This window comes from Trichechus manatus, unplaced genomic scaffold (genome assembly GCF_000243295.1).
Source record: "Trichechus manatus latirostris isolate Lorelei unplaced genomic scaffold, TriManLat1.0 scaffold00227, whole genome shotgun sequence".
NCBI classification, from domain to species: Eukaryota; Metazoa; Chordata; class Mammalia; order Sirenia; family Trichechidae; genus Trichechus; species Trichechus manatus.
In genome coordinates this window covers 560,472-576,661 of record NW_004444163.1, presented here as the reverse complement: position 1 = coordinate 576,661, position 16,190 = coordinate 560,472, and the positions used below count along the sequence as shown (strand labels likewise).

Here is a 16,190-nt window from a genome sequence, read left to right as displayed (position 1 = left end):
GAAGAACCTCCCAGTTGGCCCACAGACTCATGAAAAATTAAAATGTTGTTTTACATCACTAAGTTTTGAAGTAGTTTGTTGTGCAGCTACAGAAAACATATGTACAGGTTCATCCCTTCCCCCATCCTTCTCCCACAACCATACCTACTGTGAATAAGAGCCCCTAACCCTAAAATCAGTACTACTCACTCTCTTACAAAATGATTCCCCTCACTCTCTCAGTCACCCTACCACTCTGACCCTTAGCCCTGATGATGGCCATAATTTATACGACCCTTATTACTACTAACAGCTATTACCTGTTGAGACTTGCTTATGAGACAGCCCCTTTACATGCTGTATCTCACTTACTTACTACTTACAATAAGCTGGCAACAAGGTAGGTACTATTATCCCACTTCAGATAAGGACACTGAGTCTTAAAGGGATTAATTAACTTCCCAAGATCATACAGGTAGACATTTGAACCTAGGGCAGCCTGATTCTAAAAGCTGTGTTGATCTACTACATTGTGTTGAACACCTAGATTTGTTTCTGTCCTCTTTTGCATGTGCTTCTCATGTTTCTAATTTTCACTTTTTTTTTTCTCTAATGAGGGCAGCATTATTCTTTCTATGCAGTAGTGTTCTCATAAATGTTTACCAATTGGCTCTCTGGGGGGAGAAAGGGTCCTGATTTGTAGTGTTTGCCAATCTCTGTGATGTAAATACACCCACGAAAGCCGATGTCAAGCTACCAACATGACTGAACATAGAACTGGAAAGAGATGTGAACTTGTCTCTCGTGAGTGGGTGCAAGCTGGCTCTAGCACCCATTGCCTTTGAGTTGATTCTAACTCACAGCAACCTCATTTGTTACAAGTAGAACTGAGCTACATAGAGTTTTCTTGGCTTTAATCTTTACAGAAGCAGATTGCCAGGTCTTTCTTCTGTGGCACCTCTGGGTAGGTTCAAACCACAAACCTTTCAGTTAGCAGCCAAGCACAAACCGTTTGCACCACCCAGGGACCTTGGCTCAGCACACCACACTTGATTTCTAAGAAATTCTTTATGTACCCAAGAAGAACTTGTACATATGGCAGGTGTTCAACAAACATTGCTGACTATAAATGATAAATTCCTGGAATAATCTTGGTCAAGTCATTTAACCTTCAGTCTCCTCTTCAATTTTCACAATAATAATAGAAAACTTATGGGGAAGAAGGAAGAATATGATGGTTATATCTAACTAAGGAATATCAGTACCAGTTGCTGTCAAGCTGATATCAAGTCATGGAAACCTCACGTGAGTCAGAGAAGAACTATACTCCATAGGGTTTTCAACAGTTGATTTTGTTTTTGGAAGTAGACCGCCAGACCTTTCTTCCTAGGTGCCTCTGGGTCAACTCAAACCTCCAACCTTTTGGTTGGCAGCCACACACATTAACCATTTGCACCACCCAGAAATTCCAACTAGGGAATAGCATCAATCTATTATGAGGTGGATAGTAACGTATACTGAACCATCCCTCTACTCTCCCTAAATCTTTCTCTTGTTTGGGCATTGCCAAATCCTCCCTCTTGAGCCTGCTCTAGAATGTTTTCCTTTGCACCTGATAATGAAAGCTTGGGTTAGAATGTAAATACTTTCCACAAATAAATATACTTTTAGATATAATAACTTGAAATGACTTGGTCTCTTAGATTAACCAGTCACTTAGCAGGGCCTTGAAGAAATGAAATGCGGGAAGAGCTGCTGGGGGAAAAGAACGAAACATTCTTGAATGCAGGGTACAGCTGGACAGGTAGACCTGAAGGGGAAGAGCATAGAAGGTACTAGGAGCCTAAAGGATGGGTGAGGGCCTAGGAAAGACTGTCAGGATTGGGATGGCTCAGAACCAAGAAGGGAGGACAGATGCCCACCTGGCAGTTTTACACAGCAGTTGATGTGTCCATGAGATGTGCTAGAACGAGCACTGGAAGACTGAGTTCAGGAGACAGGAGTTCTCTAGCAAGTCCTTTATCCCTCTGAGGTCATTTTCTCATCTCTAAACTGGAAATAATACCACCTCCTCTTACTATCTCATAGGATTGTTATGGGGATCAAAAGAAGTCATGGATTGAAAATTGCTTTGTAAACTGTAAAGTACCAGGCAAGGGTTAGCTTTTTTTTTTTAAGAAAATGTTTCATTAAAGGAAATACGGGAAATTTTGTACATGCAAAAAATAACAGAGAAGACTCTTTCCATTCATATTGGGCATCACTGGAAAAACCAACTTGGGAAGGGGGACTGCAACTAAGCTAAATGCTTCCTAACACTGGAATTACATGCAAATAAAATGAAATGGCATTTGTGAAGCAGGACTCTTTCTCTTACAGTTAACAACCAACTTTTCTCTCATTTCCTCTGCAGCTTTTGGGTTTGGTGAGCTGATGTTCAGATTACAAAGCAGTTGAGACTGAGCAAGGATGTATGCAATGTGTGCACTCCTTCCAAAGGTTTTTATTTTGCACCAGAGGGTAGGGGTGGGATCGGGCATTCTGCCAGTTCTAGCAATATTCTGTAAAGATTTCCCTACCATTCAGTGGTGAAGATGAAAGAGATGTTAAACATCTGCTGCTGCTCTAATTTCCTTACTTTACAGAGAGGAAGCTGAGGCTCTAAGGTTGTTACATAGAGATCTAGTGGCAGAACTAAGGCTCCAAGCCAGGCTTCTCAAGCCCCGGACAAAAGACCCTTCACAAGAATTCAGGCAGGGACCCTAAAAACTTAGATTAGGAAATACTGGGGCTTGGGGAGGGTATTGATGGCTCTGAGGAATATTACCCCCACCCTCTCTACAACGTCATCTCCTGCTGCTTTCCCTACACTCTCTCCTCTCCAGCCAGACTAACCTCTCCTAAGCTCCATGTCCCTAGCCTTAGCCTCCCCAGAGAAAACCTCAGCCTTAAATCTTCATGGCAAGTGAGATCACTGGCAACCTATTATGTCTGCTTCATCTCTAAGCTTGGTCTACTCTACTGGGGATGGATGGTGGTGAGTCTGCCCTTGTGGCTGACATTATTTTCCCTCCTTGCCCTCCCCAGCTCATCAGGCATTTTGTTCCTCAGGAAACTGGGCTCTGCCTCTGGTCACATGCAAAATCCAGATAATGCTGGCGGCCGAAGTCAGTCCTGGAGGCTTGACAAAGTGACATTAAGGCAAAGAGGCAATTCCCATCAGCACGTCTGCCACTGCACAGGTAGAATGAGTTTCATGCCAATCATGGGAGCATAATCCCACATGTCGCATTTCAACAAGGCCAGTGGGCACAATCATACTGAATTACCCTGGTTATTTTAGCATGGAGGAAGGCAGCTAAGATCATGTAAAGCAACATATCAACTGGAGAACACCTATATTTGATGTGAGGATCTAATCAGAGACACCAAAGCAGAGATGCCCAGAACCCCCCACTCCGGCCACACACAATTATACCCTCACCAGTGCATTCAGATGCCTATAGTAACCTGCTCAGACACACACTAGCACACTTTCAGACACTGAGAGATACATTAACACACAGTAAAACATTCTATCGCATATGCAGACATTATTATGTAGACTCACAAAATCCCTTTTACATATATTCAGGCACGCCATCTCTAGAATAACCCATCTCTGACACCATCCTTGCTTAGCCTTACTGTTACAAGTGGGGGATCCCCTTATTTTGAGGGAGAAGGTCACCTCAGTCTCTCACAATAGACAAACAAAAGTGTATTCATCTTCGAAGGCAAAACATCCAGCTCCACAAACACCAAATCACCTTAGCTCCACATGTTCATGAAAAAAAAAAAAAGATCCAATTCCCAATTTCCTGTTTATTGAATACACTGCAGCAAATAGCTGAGACCTGTTCTCGCACCCATTCATTATTCAAATGAAGTAGATGGACCTACATCTAAAGCATTTTCACTTTCAAAACGCATGCATCTAGCTTTTATTTATTTTTTAATGTAGGGAAACTAATTTGAAGATCCAGCAACATTTCCAGTATTGGCTCCTCATTAAGAATAAGGTGGAACTGCAATCAAGGAGATTTTTTTTTTTTTTTTTTTATATAATGAACGTGACTGCATTCCCTTTCAGCAAAGGAAAAAAAAAAAAAAATCCTTTGGAATGACCAGGAAACTGGAGGAGAGGTGGAAGAACCACCAAGAGAGGTTGGGGAATAAAGCGGCGGAGCAGAGGAGTCTTTACCATCTCAGAATTCCAGCTCGCATGGAATCCCTATGGATTTCCCCGTGTCTGCCAGAGATGCACACAGAGCAAGCCAACCGGGTCTCCTTTTTGCCATCAACGACATCAATAAGTGTTACTATTGCTAGCATTATTACTGCTATCTGCATTTGCCAGTACGTTGCTGGTACTTACCCCAGTAGATGAGCACCAGGGAAGCCAGGGAAAACAATCTGTTGAAGGCAGGCATCTTTTTCAGCTAGTGGCTTCCGGGACTAAACAGATTCCCTCGGTCAAGGACTGCACCCTCTCAGATACTTTCGAGGAAACCCTTCGGGACGAACTGCCCCCAGGGGGCGACTTTCTGACTGACAGAAGGATCAAGTGCCCGAGACTGGGGAGGCTTTGTGGGTTGTTGGAGCCGGTCAGGGAGTTTCAGCTTGAAGCTACCCTAGTCGACCGCGCCAGTTGGATGGAGCGGCTCGGCAGGTCGGCGCTGGCTCCCCGAACCCGTGGCGGGGATGCGACTCAGCACCACGGACAGTATCTCCCCCACCCCACCCCCACCCGGAACTTCAGATTCCAGTTAGTTCCCCAGCTTTCTCCCGTTTGCGCCTAGGGAAGCTCAGCTGGGAAGCGAGTAGCAGCGCAGGCTCTAGGAGGCCTGATGTCGAAGGGGTCCGTGTTTACCCACCGCTCCTCCCCTAGTAACAGCTATGCTCCGACCAAAATCAACCGCGACCCATGGGCTCCGGCAGCATCCACCCCGGCCGGCTTCTCCAGCTGGGCGTGTCCCCCACACCCGAAGCCACCAGGGCCGCCCGTCTGAGCTGGAGGAGTCGTCGCACGTTGGTCCCGTCCACACCCGTCCTCGGCTCCCCAGGGAGGCCCTGAGGGGCCAGGAAGAAGGCGGAGGCTCCCGTATGGCCAGCGATCTCAGAGGTGGGGGTGGATGGAAAGGGTGAGCCCCTTTCCCCGGAGCTCGCTTCCGGCTCGTCCAGTGCCCCGACCTTCTGCGGCCGGTGACGAGCAGCCCCTCTCCTGGCTCGCCCGCCTTGTGTGCCGTGTCAGCTTTGACATGCGCAGGAGGTTCCCCGCCCCCAGCCCCACCCGGCCGCCACCACGGACCCACCCCCTCGCGCACACACTCCCCACCCCCAAACAGGCGTGCTCCTCGCACAGCCGAGTGCGGACCCGAGCTGGGGCGGAGCCTTGGGCGGTGCAAATGGCTCCAGTCCCAGCAATCACTCTGTTCGCTCTCTCCAGGTCTTTCTTTCACGCCTCCACACCTCTCCCAAGCACTGGTGCACCTTCTCCCACAGATTCACAGCCTCCTGGCAACCCCACTCCTGCTCCCACACAGACAAGCTTACCTCCAGCTCCGCGAAGGGGAGGGCCAAATCTTTTTCAGGCAATAATGTCATCTGCAATGCACACACTACAGGGCTCCTGGCTTCTCTCCCCCAACCCCATCCCCTTCTTTTCTCCCTGTCTAGCCTTTGTCTGGCCTTGATTAACTGGTTCCGGGCACACCGAACCCAGCAACATAATTCCTGTTTAGGGGAAGTAGGGGTAGGGGTGGGCACACATGTTCCTGTGTTCACCTCATCCCTCAGTGGGGTGAGCCAAATGTCAGCAAGAGTGGCGTCGAGGGTAGGGGGAAGATAGGTCTCCTCTTCCCTTCACCTGGTTCTTTGCAGTTCTCCCTCTTTCTCTAACCACTTCTACTGCTGTTGTTGTTATTTGAAAACAGACTGTGGTTTGGCCCCTTCCAAATATTAGCCACTCCCTAGTTCTAGCAGCTGTTTCAGTTCCCCGCCCCATCTCTGGAAGGGAAATCCGAACCTTTAAATTCAATTAGAAGCTCAAATTGACATAATACATTAGGAATGCTTGGAACTGAAATGAAAGATTAATACAGGAGTCTCTCTCCCCCCTCTTCTCATCCCCTGCTCCCTTTCTAAAAGGGGTAGCTTAACACTGATATTTCAGAAGGGAACCTCAGACTAACAGCTGGTTGTAAGTGAACCGGCTGCAGGAAATTCTCACTCTTAACATACCAGGAGCAATAGAATGTGCCCAAGATCGGATCTTCTCCCTGAGTAGCAAGCCACCAGCCTATAAACGATGTTCTTTTGAAGACAGCCCTTGAATTATGTCCCCCCAAAAATGTGTGTATCAGTTTGGCTGGGCCATGATTCCTGGCACTATGTGATTTTCCTATATGTAGTAAATCCTGCCTCTACGATGTTAATGAGGGAGAATGGGTGGCAGTTGTGTTAGTAAGGCAGGACTGGATCTACAAGACTGGATTGTGTCCTGAGGCAATCTCTTGAGATATAAAAGACAGAAGCGAGCAGAAGGACAGGGAGGGGGACCTCTTACCATCAAGAAAGCAGTGCCAGGAGCAGAGCTCGTCCTTTGGACCGGGGACCCTGCACCGAGAAGCTCCTAGTCCGGGGGAACACTGATGAGAAGGCCAAGAGAGAGAGAAAGACTTCCCCTGGAGCTGACACCCTGAATTTGGACTTTGAGCCTACTTTACTATAAGGAAATAAACTTCTCTTTGTTAAAACCATCCACTTGTGGTATTTCTGTTATAGCAGCACTAGATGACTAAGACAGATGGGAAGTTAAAGTTGACTTAACTCAACCTCCTTTCCAATTCATGAACCCCATACCCCCAACAACACCCCTGAGGAGTGGGCTTGACCTTTCCTGGTGAAAGACCCTTACTACTTCTATTGTTTAAGGAAGTTCTTCAAATTCCATTGAATTCTGTACACCTCTCTTTCATCCCCAAACTCCATTAAGTAGTCCTAACGCTGTTTTCTGGAGCAAAATACACCTCTTAAATCTTTAAAAGAACTTTGCTTCCCCACTCCCACTCCAAGACTTTTTGTTTGGTGCTAAGCTTCATAAGTTAATTTTACTGTATTTTCTACCAGTTTCCAATCCTTAGTCACCCTTGTTGCCCTCTCAGGGCAATTTTCAATTTGCTGGTGTACTTCTCAAAATGACATCCGGACAAGAACTGATGTTTCCTGTGTGGTCGGCTAGCATAAATCCAGTGGAAATATGGCCATGCTTGCTTTAGAGGGTATGTGAATTCAAATGCTATTACACCACATCTCACTTGTAATGAACTTCTGGTCAATTAAAACCTCTAAGTAGTTTTCACTTGACCTGTTGCAGTCATTTGTACTTATACAGAAAATTTTGGTTGTCTTATTTTGAAAATTTGCACTTATTGCTGTTAAAATATATTAGTTCCAACCGATTACCACATCCTGTTAATATTTTTGTTGAATCTAGATTCAATCACCCAACACGTGTCTCTTCTTTAGCCTTGTTTCATCTTTGGGCTTGACAATCACTTGATCTTAACACAGATTTTAAAAAAATGAACAGAAAGTAAACAAAGAGAATCCTTTGGCATTCCTCTAGAGACCTCACTCCATTTGACAATGAACTACACTAATTAGACTTCGTTAATATGGTTGCTCAATCATAAATAAATACCCAAACACAACTCCCTATTTTCCATATGTATGGCATGACACATTTTGAAAACTTAAAATCAAAGGCATTATGTGAACAGAATTAGACGTCTAGTGATCCAGAGGAAAGAAGTAGGATCAATGGTTTACATTTACATGGAAACAGATTTTCAGCAATACATTTCAAACCATTGCAAAGTGGAATGAATTATCTTTTGTTGTGTTCAAGCATTTGCTCTCCAACCAATTACTGCTGTAGAAAAAAAATCTTCTATAGGTTAGAAATTTGGGATAAATTATTGATAAAATTCCAAACATCTTTGCTATGCTATGATTTTATTGAATGTCTTCCAAGACTGAGATACACAGAGTTACTGAGATATTTTCACCCCGATAATTCTAACAATCACCACCACCACAACAACCACCATAACTACCGATGGATTAGCTTAGCTTTACAGAATTTTTTTCTGGTCTATCTATGCTGACTCTTAATAATCATATTGTTCTCTTCTAAATGTTTAGTAACCCCATTTTAAATAGTTAATTTGAGGATTTTACATGAGATGTTAAGAAAAAATGTACCTGTCTCCAGTTTCCATAAGCCTTTCCCCCACCTTCTCTATTGAAAATAGAAACATTTGCTCTCTGCTGTCTTCTGACATTTCCCTTGAATTTTGGCAATGCCTCTCAATCACTTTTGCAAGTTCCTTAAGTTCCCTGAAGTACATTTGGCCTTGTATTCAGTCTTTAACTCATTTAAATCATTTAACTCATCCCTTCCTCTTTTCTGCCATTTTGGCTTCGATCGTTCTTGCCAATGTTTGTTTGACCTTTTCCAATTTAGTGATAATTCTCCTCTTAACAACTGATGGGTGAAACCATTCGTTTCCTTCTCTGAACAGTAGCCAGAGAGGTCTTTATATTCTTTCTACAAGGTCAAGTACCTAATTTGCTTAAAGTCGTTCAGTGACATCTCACTGCACTTAGAATAATGTCCAAACTCCTCACCATGGCCTAACAAGGTTCCCCTGACCACTGGCTCTCTCTCCATACTCATGTCTATCACTCTGTGTCTTGTTCACAATGTTCCAGCTACACTTGATTTTGTTTTCTAATGTCCTTCAAACTTATCAAGCTTTTCCCATCATAGAGCACTAGATGTTCCCTTTGCCAGGAGTGTTCTCCATCCCATGGCTGACTTCTTATCATTCAGGCTTTGCCTCAAATGACTTCTCCTTAGAGAAGTCCCTGGTCACTCTAATCTGGTTTCCTTCCCACCTCCCCCACCTGAACTTACTCTCTTTCTCATTACCCTGTTTCTTTTCTTCATGTATTCTATTGCTATTCAAAATTATCTGTTTTTAATTTACATACTTGCTTGTTTTCTGTTTTATCCCATCAGTATGTAAGCTCCATGAAAGCAGGAGTCTTGTTTGTCCTGTTCACTGCTGTAGCCTGTGCCTAGATTGGTGCCAGACAGGTCGTAGGTCCTCTATGTATTCTGAATGAATGAATAACTGAGTATATGAAAGGGTGAGAATAAAGTGGAAAGCATGAAGAGCTGAGGCCAGAATCAATAGAGGGAACAGGAAAAGAGTAGTGGGAAAAATAGAGGATCCAGAAACATGCAGTGCCACAGTAGGCAAGGAAGAGAGTCTCAAGGCTTGAGGGGGCACTCCTCCTTAGAGAGGGCTCCAGCTAATTGTGCTCAGAGATGGAGGAAGAGGACAGAGAGTATGGAGCCTGAGGTTTTCAGAGATTTTGAGGTGGTGGGGAGGGAATGACTCTGCTGAGGGAAGAAGCAATGGCATCTGAGATATTCAGGAAGAGGTTAGTTTTCCTGATGAAAGAACCCCTTTTCACTAAGACTATGGGGGAGGAATTAGAGACTGCAGTGGTGGCAATGACATTGTGAGTAGAGATAAAATGTGGGGACCAGCTACCACTTGTCTGTCAGTTTGCTGTTCTGTGATGGCTTGCATGTTGCTATGATGCTGGAAGCTATGCCACTGGTATTTCAAATGCAAGTAGGGTCACTAATGGTGGACAAGTTTCAGTGGCGCTTCCAGACTAAGACAGACTAAGAAGAACTGCCTGGTTATCTACTTCTGAAAATTAGCCAGTGAAAATCCTCTTGGTTGGAAGGCACTACACAATGGGCTGCGACAATGGGCTCAAACATACCAACAATCATGAAGATGGCACAGGACTGGGCAACATTTTGTTCTGTTGTACATATGGTTGCCATGAGTCAGAGATAACTTGATGGCAACTAACAACAACAATATGGAGATCTTAGGACACGCTTATCAGTCTTGGTAAAGCAGGAAGCAAAATGATCCCCTGAGAGTAGGGGTGGGGAGATAGGGAATCTGGGGACAAGGGAGAGGTCTGGAATCACTTTGGGCCACTTCTTGATGATAGAAGAGTGCCAGGAAAAGCATTTCAAGATGAACACATTACTGAACTAAGGGTCAAGATGCAGAAATCAGACCCCAATCTAGACAAGTCAAAGAACTTGTTTTGGCTGTTCTAAGTGGATTTTGAAAAGTAATGCACACCCTGTGGGATAAGGAGAGGAAAGAAACATGTTTATTTTAAACTATGGCCAAAGAGCACTATGGGACTGAGAGATAACAGACTCCCGAAAATCATTTCCTCATCCTGCCTCCCAGCCATGTGGTTACTGTCACTGGCCAAGGGAAGTTTGGGATTAGATCAGATTAGATCAGGAAACATGACATGACGACCAGAGTATGCAGTCTCTTCCTGGATCTGCACATTGCAGAGACCCTGGCAGAGAGATGGGGTCAAAAATGTTTGCTTGAATTGAACTGAGCTCCACGTGAATATGTAGGGAAGCTGAAGCTTTCCTAACACCCAGGAGTACCCCACCTCCGCCTGTAACACCACCTTGTGTACAAAAGAAGCTAATGTCACATTGCTCTTGACCAATATCCAGGGAGCCCATGGTTAAGCCCTTAATGAGAAAGCTGTCAACAGGTAATCATTACAGCCCAGACATTTGAATGGCAATGAAGAAGATATGACTGATAAGTTACTTGAAGCTCCTCAGAAGAAAAGTTATAATATATTTCAAATATTACATAACATACGTTTTTATACATTTCTGGCATGCATTTGGCTGGAGCTCTTGGGGAAGGCAGAAGGAAAAGGACTCTTGAAATAGGTGTCATTATTACCTTTGCTGCTAATCTAAATACAGTTGTTATTCTGATGCTTGGAGCAAGTACAGTTGAGCCCTGACTGACTCAATGCTCATCAGAAATATTATTGAAGAAGGAGAAAAATTAGATCCATGTGGGGAACAGGAGGCTTGTGTCCCAGGTCTCGTTCTAATACTGGCCTTTTAGCTTAATCTCTTTGAGCCAATTCTCCACCTCTAATTTCCACATTCGGTTGGATCACCTTTCTTTGGAATAGGCATAAATATGGATCTCTTCCAGTTGGTTGTCTTTCAAATTTCTTGGCATAGACCAGTGAGCACTTCCCACCCTGCATCAGTTTGTTGAAACATCTCATTTGGTACTGTCAATTCCTGGAGCCTTGTTTTTTGCCAATGCCTTCAGTGCAGCTTGGACCTCTTCCTTCAGCACCATCAGTTCCTGATCATATACTACCACGAGAAATGGTTGAACATCGACCAATTCTTTTTGGTATAGTGACTTTGTGTATTCCTTCCATCTTTTGATGCTTTCTGTGTCATTTAATATTTTCCCGTAGAATCCTTCTTTATTGCAACTCAAGGCTTGAATTTTTTCTTCAGTTCTTTCAGCTTGAGAAATGCCGAGCGTGTTCTTCCCTCTTGGTTTTCTACCTCCAGGTCTTTGCACATGTCACTATAATTGTCTTCTCAAGCCATCCTTTGAAATCTTTTGTTCAACTCTTTTACTTCATCATTTCTTACTTTCACTTTAGCTATTCGATAACCACGAACAACTTTCAGAGTGTCTTCTGACATCCATTTTGGTCTTTTCTTTCTTTCCTGTCTTTTTAATGACCTCTTGCTTTCTTCATGTATGATGTCCTTGATGTCATTCCACAGCTCATCTAGTCTTCGGTCATTAGTGTTCAAGGTGTCAAATCTATTCTTGAGACGGTCTCTAAATTCAGGTGAGATATACTCAAGGTCGTACTTTGGCTCTTGTTCTAACTTTCCTCTGCTTCAACTTGAACTTGCATATGAGCAATTGACGGTCTGTTCCGTAGTCGGACCCTGGCCTTGTTCTGACTGACAATATCGAGCTTTTCCAATGGCTCTTTCCACAGATGTAGTGGATTTGATTCCTGTATGTTCCGTCTGATGAGGTCCATGTGTATAGTCGCCGTTTTTGTTGTTCAGAAGGGGTATTTGCAATGAAGAAGTTGTTGGCTTTGCAAAATTCTATCATGAGAACACCAGCGTTGTTTCCCCAAGGCCATATTTCCCAACTACCGATTCTTTTCTTTGTTTCCAACTTTCACATTCCAATCACCAGTGATTATCAGTGCATCCTGATTGCATGTTTGATCAATTTCAGACTGCAGAAGTTGGTAAAAATCTTCAGTTTCTTCATATTTGGCCATAGTGGTTGTGGGTAAATTTGAATAATATTCACTGGTCTTCCTCGTAGTTGTATGGATATTATCCTATCACTGACAGTGTTGTACTTCAGGATTGATCTTGAAATGTTCTTTTTGATGATCAGTGCAAGGCCATTCCTCTTCAAGTTGTCATTCCCAGCAAAGTAGACCAATTCGAAATGGCCAATAGCAGTCCATGTCAGTTTACTAATGCCTAGGATATTGATATTTACATGTTCCATTTCATTTTTGGCAATTTCCTATTTTCCTAGATTCATACTTCCTACATTCCATGTTCTGATTATTAATGGATGTTTACAGCTGTTTCTTCTCATTTTAAGTCGTACCACATCAATAAATGAAGGTCCTGAAAGCTTGACTTAGTCCACATCATTAAGGTCAACTCTACTTTGAGGAGGCAGCTTTTTCCCAGTCATCTTTTGAATGCCTTCCAACCTGAGGGGCTCATCTTCTGGCTCTATATCAGACAATGTTCTGCTGCTATTCATAAGGTTTCATTGGCTAATTCTTTTCAGAAGCAGACTGCCATGTCCTTCTTCCTAGTCTGTCTTAGTCTGGGAGCTCAGCTGAAACTTGTGGTTATTACCTGTGTAACCTTGGGTAAGTTATTTAATCCCTCTGATACATGAGTCAGAATCCACTCAATAGAGCAGGTTTTGTTTTTGGTTTATTTGAGCCTCAATTTCCTCATCCATAACATGAGAATAATAATACTACCTAACTTGTAGCTATTTATGAAGATTAAATGAATTAAACATATAAATCACTTGGCATAATATTTGGCCTTTAAAACCAAAAAAAAAAAAAAAGAAAAAAAAGAAAAACCCATCACCTTTGAGTCGATTCTGACTCATAGCTTGTCCCTTAGCATAAACATAATTCATATTACTTTCTCCCCGCTCCTTCAATCACAAATAAGAAGTAGGCACTATTATTACCTAATTTATTTTAGGAAGCTAAATATAAGAGAAGTTAAATGACTTGTCATTCAACTTGCATGTAGCAGAACCAGGACCATCAATTCTTTGTTTTCCATGCTTGGATCTCTCTCACTGCCCTTCTCATGGACCCAGATTTCGCCAGCAGCCACATGGCCAGGAAGGGCCCAACACACCAACTCCAGGAGTTAAAGGTGGAAATGGAAGGGTCTCCATAACCAGACCATCTGAAACAATAAAATACTTTTTAAAAGCTCAGCTGAATTGCATTTCTGTAAGTACTTGCAAGTATTATTAAGTGGTGAAAGTGGGAGTCAGAAGAGGTTCAGTTAATGGAAGTGAAAGATGTAAAAATCAAAACTAGGGGAAAGTTTGTTCATAAAAGGACAAAGCTGAATTCTAATAACATCATAGTCCCTCTGCCTCTGGCACGTATGATGCATAAATATAACCCAAATAAACATCTGTGCATTGTCAATGGTCCCTTAGGGCCTTGAAGGCCTTGAGGGTGGAGTCAAATCTCAGAGGGAGGAGAAGATGTCTCCTGTTTTTATGCAGGCCCTGAGTGTTTGTGTGTGTGTGTGCATGTGTATGTGTGTGTAGTGTGTGTGTGTGTGTGTGAGTGTATGTATATAGTAGAAGTGGAAACTAGGAGTAAGGAATCTGCTTCTTCAAGTCCTGTCACCAATGTCCCACTGCTTTGGCCTTCATCTGCAGAGCCAGAGTGAAAAGAGCTAATAGGATTCTAGCACTTTTATGAGACTGACCAAGCAGATGATTTTGAGTTTTAAGTAAATTGACAAAAGACCTTAGATTCCTTTAAATTTTACTTTCCATATTCCTAAAGTGGCTAAAAAACAACAATTCATGGGGATAACATTAAAAAAAATGGCTTAATGAAAGGCGGGGTACTAAAGAGTCTAATTCACACTCAGGGGCTAAAGATGATATCACAGCCAGAAAATGCCATATGGATTTGCTATTAACATTATAACCAATGATTACATTATTATTAACATTATAATGTTAATTATTAACATTATTATAAATACTTATTGGGCCCTTAACTGTGCAGCATTACATATATTATCTCATTCAATCCTCACAACAACTCTAACAGGTAGATGTTATTATTATGCCCATTTTACTTATGAAGCAACTGAAACACAGAGAGGCAAGGTAAAATCACAAAGTCACATGGTTTATAAGAGGAGAATCCAGTATTAAACTCCAGGTTGTCTGATTCCAGAACTCCAGAAACAGATGCTTCCTGACAGCATACCAGGAGACTTTGTCTCTCAAAGGAAGTGAACACAAGCTAGGTTAAATGGCAATAGGAGAAACCTGGGTTTGAGCTAAGAAAGAACTCTTGGAGTGCTTGAAAGACCCTGGAAATTAAGAATAGATACATCTTTCTGCAGTGGAGTTTGTAGGTGTTGTAAACCCTTGGCTGCAAACTGAAGGGTTGGAGGTTCAAGTCCAACCCAGAGATGCCTTGGAAGAAAGGCCTGGTGATCTACTTCTGAAAAATAAGCCATTGAAAACCCTATGGAGCACAGTTCTACTCTGAAACACATGGGTTCACCATGAGTTGGAGTCAACTTGATGGTAACTGGTGGTATTGGTGGTAGTAGTTTAGACGTTTTTTTGTTGTGGTGGTAGTTTTTTGGTTTTGTTTTGTTTTGTTGCTGGCAGGAAGGAGACTGAGTAATACATAGAACAACTTTGTTCCAGCTGATATAATCTATTTTGTTTTATTACGTTGAGTTGAGAAGTCACAACTTCCACTTTTCCATTCCTGGACTCAGCTGACATGAAGCCCCTCAGTAGCGTGAGCACCAGCTTTCCTAGAAGTTCCTGTCCCCACAGCATGACATTCATTCTAATCACGTGAGGTAAGACGAGTGCTGAGAACAGCTGCTGAGTCTGAGAGCTTTATTTAGATTCTTTTAAAAAGTCATGTCCTGCTCTCAGTTTGGAATGCATATCTTTTCCCAACTCAACAAGGCAGGACCAGAAAACACCACTTGAACTGTGGAACCAGAGCTGATTGGAGCCACCCTCTGCAGGCAGGACTCGTAATTGCAATGAGAAGACCTTGATAACAGTACCAAATCCCCCAGTGAGAATGTTTTTCTTAGAGACCTCTTGGCACCTCTTCACCAGATATAACCACTAGCTGACTATTGGTCTTTGCTCAGCTTTAGGTTTGTACCCTCCATTCTGTCCCCCATAGTAGGGTCATCTCTGGGTCTTGATCTGGGCATTGCTACTCTTATCAGCCAATCCGAGGGTGACAACTCTTTCAAGTGTTCAAAAACCAGAAGTACAAAGCACACAAACACCTACATTCAGAAGACAGAGAATAGTGACTGAATATTTTTTGTTTTCATATATGCCAGAGCATGAAGAAAGGGAAGATAAGTTGTAAAAGAGATTTAGATCAGATACCATAAAACAATCATTTGATCTAAGATTATTATTACTTTTTTTAATTGAACTTTATTATTTTTTTTTACTGTACTTCAGGTGAAGGCTTACAGAACAAATAGTTCTCATGAAGCAGTAGTACACATATTGTTTTATGACATTGGTTAACAACCCCACAACATGTCAAACCTCTCCCTTCTCAACCTTCTTTTTTTTGGTGAACATATACATAGCCAAAGATACACTATTTCAAAAATTTCTACATGCACAGTTCAGTGACATCAACTACCCTCTTCCAGTTGTGCTGCTATTCTCACTTAAGATGAAGGCATACAGAACAAAATAGTTTCTCATTTAACAGTTGGTACACATGCTGACCTATGACAATGGTTAACAACCTCACAACACATCAACACTACCCTTACTCAGCCATGGGTTCCTGATCACCAGCTTCCTTGTCCACTTCTGCCTTCTGGCCCTTGTCCCTGGACTGTACCTCATTAGTCCCATTTG

The 16,190-nt window shown here is 42.8% G+C and overlaps 1 protein-coding gene across 2 annotated transcripts in view; it reads right to left on the bottom strand.

Moving 5' to 3' along the window:
- The window catches only part of SCN3B (sodium voltage-gated channel beta subunit 3), a 34,666-nt gene extending 29,947 nt beyond the window's left edge, over positions 1-4,719 (bottom strand). For both annotated transcript variants that reach the window (XM_023742966.1, XM_004388995.2), the window contains exon 1: positions 4,397-4,719. In XM_023742966.1, coding sequence (XP_023598734.1) covers positions 4,397-4,451 — 55 coding nt within the window. In that variant the 5' untranslated portion in view covers positions 4,452-4,719. The remainder of the gene's footprint in view (positions 1-4,396) is intronic.
- Between the last annotated feature and the right edge of the window lie 11,471 nt (positions 4,720-16,190).